This window comes from Schistocerca serialis, chromosome 3 (genome assembly GCF_023864345.2).
Source record: "Schistocerca serialis cubense isolate TAMUIC-IGC-003099 chromosome 3, iqSchSeri2.2, whole genome shotgun sequence".
NCBI classification, from domain to species: domain Eukaryota; kingdom Metazoa; phylum Arthropoda; class Insecta; order Orthoptera; family Acrididae; genus Schistocerca; species Schistocerca serialis.
Genome location: NC_064640.1, coordinates 458,257,589 through 458,271,439, shown reverse-complemented (window position 1 = coordinate 458,271,439; position 13,851 = coordinate 458,257,589). Strand labels below are relative to the sequence as shown.

General features: G+C 38.5%; 1 protein-coding gene across 1 annotated transcript in view; it reads left to right on the top strand.

Annotated features, from left to right (window-relative positions):
* LOC126470358 (protein transport protein Sec61 subunit alpha) overlaps positions 1 to 13,851 on the top strand; it is a 43,519-nt gene that overhangs the window by 25,878 nt on the left and 3,790 nt on the right. The window contains exons 7-8 of the mRNA XM_050098154.1: positions 457 to 597; positions 7,782 to 8,030. Coding sequence (XP_049954111.1) covers positions 457 to 597; positions 7,782 to 8,030 — 390 coding nt within the window. The remainder of the gene's footprint in view (positions 1 to 456; positions 598 to 7,781; positions 8,031 to 13,851) is intronic.

Below are 13,851 nucleotides of genomic sequence, written 5' to 3'. Positions count from 1 at the left end.
ACAAATATGACTTGTTAACACCTAATCAGTGTTGATGGTTTTGGCACTCTGCAGTGATTTTTAGTGGTTGTAGTACAATCTAACATTCATGATGAATTGGCGGATACTGCATCAGCACCTTGTGTAACATTGGTCTTTCTGCATACTACACATTTTCCTCATATCTGCAAAGTGTAATCAGAGAAACAAATGGCCGAACAATTACTGTATGCTTTCAGATGTTTTGCATGTTTGCAAAAGTATTGATCATGATTACCATTTGCTACTTTCAGTGAAGACCTGCTGTGATAATGAAATTTCACATTTCACTGGCTTAAAAAATTTAGATGAGTCGTAGTGTCATAATTGTTTTGCCAACTACTTATGTAGTGTGTGTTCTCAGCTGAAATATTACTGATGATATGTATGAATAGTAGTTTGTAGCTGGTTTCCTTATATCTTTTTACTTACTTACAGGGCTTCAGGGTGGATCTGCCAATAAAATCTGCTCGCTATAGAGGCCAGTACAGCAGCTACCCAATAAAGCTGTTTTATACATCAAACATTCCTATTATCTTGCAATCAGCTCTTGTTTCGAATCTCTATGTCATATCTCAGGTATGTTTCAAATGCTTGCCATGTGTGCAATAAACAAGAATTCATAGGCAAATAGTAGTGTTATAAAATGTTGTAACCAAAGTCAGTGAAACAGCCAGTAGCTACACATACTAATATTGTTGACTGTATCAAATGTAATAAGTAAAACTATTTTAACCTATTGCCTTAGTGGACTTAAAGTGTGTACTAGTGAAAACAATGAATATTTTGTCACAATTAAATAGTGTAGTGTGACAAAACTATCAGTTTTCTCTGCATACTAGTTTATACTTAATATTTAGTACATACTATTCTCATTTGTTCTTAATACAAAATGTGAAAATTTGTTACTAAGGTGTGGGCTAAAGTGTAAATTGGTGCAGTGCCAAGCATGGTGGTGTTTCTCTACTGCTCATAGGTTTCACATAGCCAGTGGGAGGATAGTTTCATGTAACCAATGAGAGATGGGAAAAGATGCAATGCATTTCTAGTGCTGAAATTGAAACCATTCTTTTTGCTCTTGATTTGTGGCTTTGTACTTGGTGCTTCATGGTTTTCTTCTGTGTTATGGCTGCCAGTTGCTTCAAATGAAGGTTGTGTTGACAAAATGATCTGTAGTGTAGCCTTTGCTCTAGGTTGGGTTGAAATGTAATAATTTGTGCGTTGGTGATGTGAACAAGCAAAATGCGCGCGCGCGCGCGCGCGCGCCCACACACACACACACACACACACACACACACACACACACACACACACACACACACACACACCCTTTCATTCCCATCAGCAGCTCTGGGACTGATCTAAACTTTCACCCAGGCTTGCATTTTTGTTGTAATTGGTCCTCAGTGAAAAGAAAACTCTGGAGGTACACAATTTTCATCAATGTATTGCAGTATCATTGATTGACATGAAACTGGACTGTAAAGAAGAGAGGCAGACTTTCAGACGAACCTTTATATGTACCTGCAAAGCATAGAAGTGAACTAAAACCAATAGAGGACATTGGATATGATTCTGTGGATCATTTACCATGCGTTGATTAGCAGAAATCGGCATATAGATGGAAAAAAAATCCTGAGTGCAAAGCTAAAACACATACAATGTGCCAAACTCAAGCTCCATCTCTTAGAGCAAGAGGGCACAACTACTTTCTACAATCCCATACAAAATACACTTTCCATAAAAAACCAGTGTCACCAGCACCATTTCATTTTTGTAAAGCTTTTTCTAATATACTTTTATAACTATTTCACAGGAGTATTATTTAAATGTTTCATTCCTTTTAAAAACAGGTGTCACAGTACTCAATACAAAATTCTGAACACTAGGAAAAATTATACCTTGTCACAGTGTCCTCCGTAGTTGATGATGTGGATAATCCGGAACTTGGATTTGGATTGTCCAATTTTGGTTTCTGCTATACAAAACATTTCTTAAAAAGATGTTCTGCTTGGCTACCAAATTACAAAATGTTCATCCCAGAAGTGAAAAGAATGACTGAAAGCATTACTAAGATGCTGCAAAACCCTGAGTTCAAAAACCAATAATGGAATGTGGGAATGTGTTAGTGGTCAACACTCTCGTAAACAAGATGTCCTACGTCAGATCTGACTAACAAAATACTTCCACACTTACGTTGCCCCCAGTACTGCAGTCCAGCTGGGTTTGAGATGACCTGTGGTGGTGGAGGGGATGGGAGGTTGGTGGCTGCGGGGGGGGGGGGGGGGGGGAGGGGAGGGGGGGGGGGAGAAACAGCAAGGGAATGTGATAGCGATGTGGCACTCGTGAGCTCATTGTTGCTGGTGAGGGAGGTTACGCGTGGCATAGTGGAGGTGTAGTTTGAAAGGAAAGTGAAAGGGGTATAGAACAGAGGAAGAGGAGGAAAGTGGAGAGGTAAGTGAATGTAGGTTAGTGAAGTGAGGCATGTAGAGATAGATGGAAGTGGGTATGGAATGGGCTAGCAGAGATTGAGGACAAGGGGATTTAGAGATCAGAGGGGTGTTTAAGGGCAATGCCCATCTACAAAATTCAGAAAAACTCGTAGAGGGGAGGATAGTGTAGATCATTAATTATGTACTGAAGCTGAGCATATGTTCAGTGGCATGTTCTGCCACAGAGTAGGATATGACTGTGTTGTGACTGGAATAAGATTTGCTAGTCGGGTGCAAAGAATAAGTCCCACACATGTCTTCCACATGGATATCGACATGTCACAAAGGTTTGGGATAAGGTATGGCATAAGGATGGATAAAGATACTTCATAGAGGGGAATGCATTGGGATAGGTGGGAAGGATGTTCATTTCAGAACTAAATCAAAGGTAGTCAAACTTCTGGTGGAAGATGGGGTGATTATTCCAGCTGGGTAAATACTTGGTAAGGATGGGATTGCTCCTTTGAACTGTGGTATTGTCAAATGCTGGTAGATATGTGTTGTGCGTTCCTTGTAGTTTTCTTTTCTCATTTGGAACTATGTGAAGACATCAATCCTGGTCCATCATGGAGTTTGTGATTCTCACACCACCAGAAGGGATTGGCAGTCACTTTGAACCTATGGTAGTTTCTTTTCCAACCCAATTTATTAATTATAAAATCTGTGTAATACTCATTTTGACCTTTCATGGCCACTCATAACTGTGCTATTCATACTCGACGATGTTACACACAAGAAGAAAACAAAGCAAAGAACCGTTTTGGAAAAAAGCAAAATCAAACATTTCAGCCAAGAAGCTCACCAATCACCATTCTGTTTAAGTCAGTATCAAAGCACTAAGTCTTAGTCTTCAAGCACTTAGGTGTGACAATCTTTAACATTGGTATGTTTAATATTTACAAGGAGAAAAACAAATACACTAATTTTGCCAAAAATGGATGCTGTATTTTCAGGTCCCTAGGCATGAGGAATCTATTCGTAGCTTATGTTTGGAAAGTAGTGCTTACCTGAAAGGCTTTATTAAGACCTTCAGCAGTCTCTTGCATACTATGCTTGAATTTGATCACTACTGCATTTGACTTACAAAATTTAGGATTGGAAAATCCATGTGAGCTATTTACTCATTAAAATGGTATTTCACCCTTTGCTTTGTCTTGGTGTGTACAGTTGTATTGCATACTGATCTTTGCCATATTGATCAGACTGGCTGTTGTGTCTTAAATATGAAGTTGTTCCTACAACACAGTCATCTTGTAGAGAGGTATGACATTTATATTCAGTCCAGTTCTAGTGATTTGTATTTTGTATTTTTCCTCTTCCACAAGGTGCTCCTACACAGAATTGTCATAAAAGTAATTTTTTTTTTTTGAGTGCATTGCAAAAACTTCAAGTGGTTATTTCGATGGATTACACCATGAAACACATGTCTCCTTTACTAGCTTTCAGAATTTGATACCAGGAATTTATTGTTGAAAGCGTAGTTTGTAAAGTGCAGCAGGTAAGCATTTTGGAGAACAAAATTTCTCCAGTGCACTGAATCCTGTAATTCTCCGCATTGAATTTGGTAAATTTAGATAGCTGGAAGGACAAATCTGCACTATAACATCCACTGTCCCTTTCTTGGCTGTAGAGAAATGAGTAGATTCATCCTTTTTCAGAGGTCTCTGTCATGCATCAAGAGGATGATCTGATTAATGCAGCAGAGTGGTTCTATTGACACCGTATGGAACTGTGTGGTATGTCAGTCCAGTTGAGGATGACTTTTGGATCTTTGGACAATGGAAGACAAACAGCAAATGTTTCAGTGAAAAAACATATTGTGTGTAAACAAACTTCATTACACCCATTAAAACAGTGCCAGTCAATCTTGATAAGACAATGTAGATGCCACAGCCCGTAACACCCAACATTCACGTCTCATGTTGCAGAATGATCTGCTTAAGTGCTAGACTGTGTGTCTTACCTCAGAAGAATGTTTCTTGATCCAAGACAAAAGGGAAGTTAGTTAAGGGGGCTTCTCCTTCTGAGATGATCAGTGTGAAGTTGGTTTCACCTGTGTTTTTCTGTAACTTTCCTAATTTAACAAGGGGATTTGAAATCATGTTTTCTGTGTTAAAAGTATTCACATGCATCATCAACAGAATTCACCAGTTTTTACTGACAGTGTGTTACATTAGGCTGCTGAATTAGATTTGCTGTGTGATGCAGAGAAGGTAGCAATTTCAAAAGAGGCAGAGAAACCTGTTCATATATTGATTGGATGTGTGTAGTGTAATGCTTAGTAAGAATTTGATTCTATCAGGCAATTAAAGTGATATATTTTTGTGTTTGCTTATGTGCAAACAAGGCTATGGGGTATGAGGGGGTGCCAAGTGCTGCTTTGTCAAGAAGTATGCTATATCTAAAGAAATATTTTTTAATTTAATATCTTGTAGAATGGTGTGAACAACAGTTCTTGAAGTCAGAGAATGCTATGTCTTGTTTTTCCTCCACTAGTTGCTGAGAAACATTTTTTTCAGTCACCAGTGACGTAGGGTAACGTGAAACCTGAAAGACGAAAAATAGTGGCTCCACACTGTTGAGACATCCGATGACCATACTGAAACAGGGGGAAGAAGTCTGAGAAGACCGATGGGCAGCTATGAGAGATGAAATAATGGAAGCAGTAGAGCATAAAATATGGAAAAAGACAAGGCCCAGTAGAAAACCATCATAATATGACATATACTGAATTTGACAAAAGCAGAAAATATAAAGCTGAGATTGACAAAGTGCTTTAGAAACATGCAGGACTGTGTGAAAGATAATTATTGCCCATATGATTCAGAGCCCTTCGGAGAAAGAAGCAGCTGTATGAAAATAATGTGCTAAGAAGGTAAGCCAGTTCTAAGCAAAGAAGGTAAAGTTGTATAGTAGAACAAATATATAGAAGGGCCATAAAAGAAATGACCTTGTAGACAATATTATGGAGCTAGAAGTAGTACAGTGTGATTATAATTAAAGTTCATCTTCCAACCACTGTAGAAATAACACCATTGGTCGCAATGACGTCAAATTGCAATGGAATATTATCGGAGATGGGGTAAAACGTATGGCAGGAGAAAAATAAATAGTTACAAAATGTAGCAATAGATGGTGCTGTAAGCATCACAATTTAATAGTATTAGACTACAAATGTCAAATGAATCATACAACAATGCCTAAGCCATATGTTTGACGTTAAACAAACTGTACTACTGCATGGGTGTACAGGTGTGATGCTGTTTGTTATCCAAGCCCATCCACCACAGCAAGGTCATATCACATCGGATGGTAAAATCAGTTTTTAATTGTCCTGAGGCCACAAACTGCATAAAAAGCATCAATCAAAATCAGATTGGATTATTAATTACCGTGTGACTGGCGCAAAACATGTTCAATATACTGTCCACTGCTTTCTGCAACAGATTGAAATCAAGACACAGCATGTTCCACAAATGATCGGAGTGTTTCCGGTGTCATGTTCAGAATGTGTTGCGCAATGCTTGCCTTCAATGCAGCTAAGTTTGCAATTGGAACACTGAACACAACACCTTTCAGATAGCCCCACAGCCAGAAGTCACACATATTAAGATCAGGTGATAGGGATGGCCAGACTGTAGGAAAATGGCAGCCGATAATTTTAGCATTTCCGAAATAGCACTTCAACTGCAGCTTAACTGGATTTGCAATATGTGGAGGTGTGCCATCTTGCATAAAAATGATCCCATCCACACATCCACGCTGTTAGAGAGCTGGAATGACGTAGTTGCGCAAAAGATACTCATAGTGCTTACCAGTGACAGTACAGGTAACAGGACCAGAAGCACGTCTCTCTTTGAAAAAATATGCCCGTATGATAATTGATGCCGTAAACCCGCACCACACAGTGACCTTTCCAGGATGAAGTGCTACTGGTTGATTTGTGTGTCAGTTTTCCATTGCCCGTATTTCACAATTCTGTGTATTGACATATCCTGTGAGATGAAATGGAAGTAGGCTTTGTCAACAAAGTCTTCCACAACCAATCATTGTCCACTTCCATGCGAGCAAGAAATTCTAAAGAAAACGTCTCTTTCTGGCAGGTCAACAGGCAACAACTCGTGCACATGGGTAATTTTGAATGAATAGCAAAGAAGGATGTTTCATAGGATTTTACGCACTGTGCTCGTTCTGTCCAATGTTTGGGCAATTCTCTGTGCACTACACGTTTGTACATAACCACTCGTCTCCTGCATTGCTGTGGTCACTGCTTCCACTGACTTTGAAACAATTCCTTTACTTCATCTACCAGGTTGCACACCAAAAGAACTCGTCTTTTCGAATTTCCGAATCATTTTCTTCAGACTCAAGGCAGCCATCAGACCAACACCTTTTTTCGAACACTTAAGTGTCCGGAACTTCAGCAGATTATGTGTGTACAGTCGCCATTCTTGTAGACAGCTTTACAAGCACAGCACGATCCTGCATTGAGACAGTGATGGCGAACGTCGCATACGCGAAAGGAGGAAAAGCCATGTACCCAGCGTGTTTATACCAACTTCAATGGGTCGTGTGCGTGGTGGGTGTTATCATTTACATATTCTGACACATACAGTTGATCAGTTTTCATAATACTTTTTTCTTCTGCCATACGTTTTCCTACTCCTGTGATGATAATCCGTTTCAATTTGACATCATTCTGACCAGTGGTGTTATTTCTACAGCATTTTGGAAGTTTAACTTCAGTTATAATCACCCTGTAGTTGGCAAGGAAGGGATTCGAGATCCAATATTGTGAGAATAACTTGGCAGAGCATTGAAGGGCAAAGCAAGACACCTGGAGTACGTAACATTCTCTCGGAATTATTTAGGTGCTTGGGAGAGCCACCTATGACAAAACTATTCCACCTCAAATGAGAAACAGCTGAAATACCCTCAGATTTCAAGAAAAATGTAAAAATTCTGGTTCCAGAGAAAAGTGCAAATACAGCACAATCATTGGTGCAAAATATTGACACTAATTATTTGTGAAAGGTTGGTAGTGGTAGTTTATTTTATTTTCAGTGTTACAAAAATTACCTCTTAATGGTTACATATAAAAATTTATTGCAACTACTTTTTGGGAGATAATTAGGAAGCATTTTGCTTTTTTCTTGTAGGATTGGGCTTTACACATTTTTTAAGGGTTCCAGTTTGGTTTTCTGTGATAGTTGTGTAAAAGCCATGAACTGCTGTATTGCTTGCCACAGTGTAATGCATTTGATTTTACAGATGTTGGCTGTAAAGTTCACTGGGAACTTCTTTGTGAACCTTCTTGGTGTTTGGGCTGATGTCGGCGGTGGTGGCCCAGCTCGTGCATATCCAGTTGGTGGCCTCTGCTATTACTTATCACCACCAGAAAACATAATGCATATCCTGGAAGATCCTGTACATGCACTGCTGTACATTATTTTCATGCTTGGATCATGTGCATTCTTTTCGAAGACGTGGATTGATGTGTCTGGCTCATCAGCAAAAGATGTAAGTTTATTAAAGCTTAATATGATGTATGTAGTAATATTATTTCGTAACCATAATTTTGTCTCAACAGTGACCATATATTTTTAATTACTTGGTGAGAAAGAAGATAAAAATGAATTGTTGTTTCGAGGCATCCCTACCTCTCCTCAAAATGGGAGACCCTCTTAATGTAGGGTCTGCGTGCCTGGCTCTTCCTCCCCTTCCTCCAACCTCTGAGCCAATCCCTCTTTCCTTCCTGTAAAAGGAACATATAATTCAGAAAGTTAGGAATATTATTTTTATTTGAAGTGGGTTGAGATTTACACCTTCTGAATCTAAATTCTGCTGTCTTCCTCACCCTTTGTAATTTTAGCAGTATTATCTGATGTAATTTTTATGGCAAATTATTGCTAAATGTGTACTTAGTTCTTCTCCATAGTTGTTGTTGATAATCACTTGTTCAGCCAGGACACTGTCATATTTCAGATTAATTTTTAATTCCATAAGCATCCCAATAGTGTTTCTTATTTTTTAAAGAATCTTCTGTACATACAGAAAAATGAACTCCCTGGGTCCATAGCCTGGGTTGTGTGGCATACGTTCCAATTCTAGCCATTGAAAGCTGGCGAAAAGACATTGGTGACATTCACCATGTGAAGTTGATTGTTTTAAAGCAGGAGATTTCAGTTAGTGGACATTTTCAAATGTAATGTTTCAGAATTTACAGGAGAAAAGATGGTGACGCCAGAAGGTGTGAGATGAAAAAGATTAGTGTTTTGATCCTGAAGCCGTGATATCAAAATAAACTTTTAAAATTTATTTTGTGCCAGATGTGTTTGGTAATAGTTTAAAGCTTGTGGTTTTGAGTTTCATCATGACAGGACCAAGAAAAATATCTTTCTTGTGCATAGCAGACAAGAATACAACATGTGCAGCGTATGCATTTCTCATATTCCTCTGTTAGTGTTTAGGGAGCCCAAGGCATAAGGTTTCTTGGATCCTAATTTTCATCACAGCTGTGTGAAATATCATGTTGAGCACCTCTAAAAGGATTGCATACAATTCACATTTGTCACTTTGACATCTACCACCCTTGGATCTTCACAGTAGTTCATGTGAGATGACAGACTGGGCCATCATTGTGCATTGTAAATCATGTACATTATAACCATGCTTTTACGTTTCCGTAATTAACGTTTTCCCTGTGTTTGACATTTTTTATTACTCCCGTAAAATTTCCTATGTCCACAATGTTAATTTGCACCCGATTTTGCAATTTATGATTTTTTGTGATTTATGCTTTATGTAAAAAATGTTCGTGGAGAAAAACTGACATAGTGACGCTCGCATGGTGTTGGCTATCAAGTAGTGTTTACAAACATTATGTGGCAAAGTTTCTTGACACCAGAGCACTCTACATGGATACTCTGCAAATCATATTTAAGTGCCTGGTAGAGGGTTCTTCGAATAGCGGATTTGAACTGGTAAACGGGTAATAATTGGAACAATTCACACTGTATCTCTTGCTATAGCCAAGCTCTACTCACTGTGGTGGCTGACAGGAGTAACTGATTTGTGTGACTGAAGGTATCGTGACCAATCAGAAACATTTCCAAATTGTCTGTACTGCACATGCACAGTTCAGTGATTGTTGTGATCGTCTTGACACCTTTGTCGAACCATGTTTAGTGTTTTTTGTTGTAGTGCTAGTTAACAACTTCTCACTTCGTGTCACTCAAATGTTTTTGGTTTAAACACAGTGCCAATTCGGTATTTTTTCATGCTCAGCAAAATGTGTTTCAAGAATTTATTCTAATTGTCAAATGGAGTATTTATGTGTGTGTTTTTTGTGATCACACACAGTGTGAGCGGGGTTTCTACAAAACTCAGGAGGCAGAGTACCTGATAAGCTCAAAGATGACTACAATGCAAGAGCCGCAGCACTGCACATATGCAAACACGACAAACAATGCGTAAAAATTAGTTCTTGGCAACAAGAAAATTTTTTCGAAACACTCGTGCTGGCATGAAAAACTACATAACTGATGCAGTGTTTCGTTATTTAAATAATTAATGACAGCTTCAGGCTTCCAGAAATGTCAATTATGATGTGTGAAATAGAGGCAAACATTTCTACTTCCCAGATAGTTAACAGTTCCCATTAAGTCAGCAGTTTTTATTAGGGAATAAACCTTTATTAGATAAAGATCAGTCTGTGACAAGTATTTTGATGCTTATTATGTACATGTATCGTACACAAAGTACGAAAATGCAAGGGGTATCATACACGTAACTTTTACAGCTTAAAATATTGTTTCTCACATTTTATGACACTTTTTAAGTCCCTTGAAAAGTGTAAAAGTGGACTTTCACTGTAATTTTCAAACACGTTCAACAAAATGTATTGCCTCATGATGTTATCATAAACTGACACAGTAGCTCGCAAATGGTACTTGGTATTGTTTGGAATCGGTACAACTACATCCGTATCAGTACTCCGCAAGACACTTGTTGGTGTGTTATGAAGGGTGTTTCTGGTACCACTGACTGATCCCTCGCCTTTCCTGTTCCACTTGCAAATGGTGTGTGGGAAGAATGGTTGTCAGTAAACCTCTGTATTATCTCTAATACTGTAATGTTCATCATTGCCATTTCACACAATGTGTGTGGTAGGACATCGTGTAGTCAGACTCATCCCAAAAAGTACACTTTTGAAATTACAGTAGTAAACCTCTCCATGAAGCCCAATGCCTCTCTTGCAGCTTCTGTCAATGGAATTAGTTCAACATCCCTGTACTGAGTAAATGATTACATGACGAAATGTGCCACTCTTCAGTGGATCTTCTCTATCTTCCATCATTCCAGCCTAGTGAGGGTCAAAGGTTAATGAAAAATGCTAGAGAATCAGTTGAAAAAATGCCTTGTAAGCCACTTCTTCTGTGGTTAAGTTACATTTACGCAAGATGCTTCCTGTTAATCTCAGTTTGGCGTCAGATTTTTTACTATTTGTTTTGTGAGATCATTCCACTTACGGTCACTCTGGATAGTTGCTCCTAGATATTTTATGGTATATACGATTTGCAGCAGTTTGTCATCAATAGTGTAGTTGTACAACAGTGGATTTCTTTCCCTATGGATGTGCAATATATTATTCATTTTCATTCAGGGTCAGCTGCCAGAGATGGCACCATTCATCAATTTTCCTTAGGTCATTTTGCAAATACTCTCTTCTGGTGTTTCTTCTTTCTTATGGATAACCACATGAACTGTGAATAGTCTGAGTTTCTGACACTGTCTACTAGATTGCTTATCTACATTGTAAACAGTAATGGTACAATCACTCTTCCCTGGGGTACTCCAGAAATTATCTTTATTTGTAGATTTTATTCTGTTAAGAGTGACACATTGAGCTCTGTTTGCAAGGAAGTCCTGAATCCAGTCACAAAACTGATCTGATACTCAGTGGGCTCATGGTTTTTCCTTTTTTCCTTTTTTCTTTTTCCTTTTTCTTTTCCCCCTCACTAGAAAGCAGTTGGGGACGTTGTCAAATCCCTTCCTGAAGTCGAGGAACACTGCATGAACTTAAGAGTCATTATCTACAGCAATATGGGTCTCATCGAGGAACAGAGTGAGCTGAGTTCAGCAAGATTTATGTTTGCAGAATCCATGTTGATTTTAGTAGAGGAGATTTTAAGTCTCCAAAAATGTCATAGTTCTTGAGCGTAAAACACTGTCCATAATTGTACAACAGATCGACGTCAACAATATAGACTTGCAATTATGTGCATATATGCTATATGACCCTTCTTGAAATCGGGAATGACCTTAGATATTTTTCCAGTTGTTAGGTACCTTACTCCTGCAAACTACAATAAACTGCTGCTAGAAGGGCAGCAAGTTCTTTCACATAATCTTTGTAGGATCCTACAGGTATCTTATCTGATGCCTCTCCTCTATTAAGCAATTGCAGATGCTTTCCTATTCCAAGATCAGTTATCTCAGTATCTGCCATTTTGCTATTCATGCGATAATTCAGAGAAGGGTGAAACAATTTTGAAAGACTGACAAGGAGAGGATACCAACTTGTCATCGCCGAATTCATCCAAATTCATTGTACATGGTAGGGTGTGGTGAGACAAGAACGTGGCCCAAACTGGAAACTCCAGATGGCGAAACATTTAGGAAATAAAAGGAATTTTGATACAGATCTATCGCAATGTTCACCATATCAATTGTCCCTCTGAAAGTGTTTTTAGGAAGCGGTGTTTGGCTCAGTGGTAAGACATCGGATTTTACATTGAAAGGGTTGCAGGTTCGACTCTACCAGGTGGCAAATATTTTTGTGCTCCTTGGCAATGTGTACACTACTGACATCACAAATAACTGCAACATCATATAGGTTATTTTATTAATCTATATAAGCACGAGAAGTATAGGTACAGGATGAAATGCAGGATTGCAAACATTTAAAAAGAGATTGTAGTTAATGCGTACATGGGAACATCGTGTATGCAAATCGATAGATCCGTATCAAAATTCCTTATATTTCCTTAACACTTGGCCATCTGGAGTTTCCACTTGGGGCACTTTGTCTCACCATGCCCTACATGTACCATGAATTTGGACAAATTCAGCAATGACGAGTAGGTGTCCTCTCCTTGCGACTTAAATATTTTGGCCTTATCTTGGCTATAGTCTGTCTCAGTGCCTCTATGGTCTGTGGGTGTGAATAGATGATTTTGACTTGCTTACTGATTTCATGTAAGATCAAGCATCGTAGGGTTTCTAGTTAGATTGGTTGACAATACTTTAATTTCAAAGTAAAAATGCTTCTGTAATAGATCTCCTTAGTCTCATTTCTGCTTTCTTCAGGTTTCATTTCTATACTAAGTTTTGACTTCTTGAGCTCTGTTTAGGTACCAGTATTGTAACATAGTTTTTAAATCACTGTGTCTTTCACACCTTTCTTAACATTCCTTGTAATACGTGTAGTCACAATTGGGCATCACAGCCTTACGGTCACTGATACCTTCTTCAGTGTTAACTGATTCAATAGGTTCAGGTCTGTCTGTAGGTAGGAGTTCTAAGAAGTTTGTTCCTCAAGTTTATTTTCTAATTATCTGCTCAAAGTAATTTTAGAATAAAAACATTCAGAATAATGTCACACAAATGACTGTCTCTGGCAGCAGTTCTGATGTCATGAGTCTCCCTCTCTATACCTATCAAGTTGAAGTATTACAAAGGCATGATCAGGGAAGTCAGTTCTCTGTAAAATATTCTACCACTACAGCCCTCAGCCCATGCAGTCTATAAAAGCATCTGATTACCATTTTTGACTGATGTTTGATGCTTAACTGCACCCAGATAAATTCATATTCAGAATCGATGATAAAATCGCTAGATATTACCGAATTTCAGACAACAGTAAATACGCTGCCACCATTGGTGACTAACCTGTCCTAACAATAACTATTCGAATCTGTATGTTTGACTCGTGCCAAAGTCAGTACAGAAATGTCTGTAATCCGTAACTGTTGGCAATGTACAGTGTGTGTTTCTTTTCATTGTTATATATACATATATGCTAATAAGTCTTTGTGGGCAGCCCTCATAGTTTTTTTGTTTGTAAGTTGCGGGCAAGATAGTGAAGTAGTACAAGAAGTGTGTCATGGAATGTATTTTATTCATTCCTCTCTCTCTCTCTCTCTCTCTCTCTCTCTCTCTCTCTCTCTCTCTCTCCCCTCTCCCCCCCTCTCCCTCCTCCTTCTTCTTCCTTTTTTTCCTCCATGTTTGGGTAGTTTATTGTTTGTCACTATATTCCTTTCTATGTTAGATTTTCGGT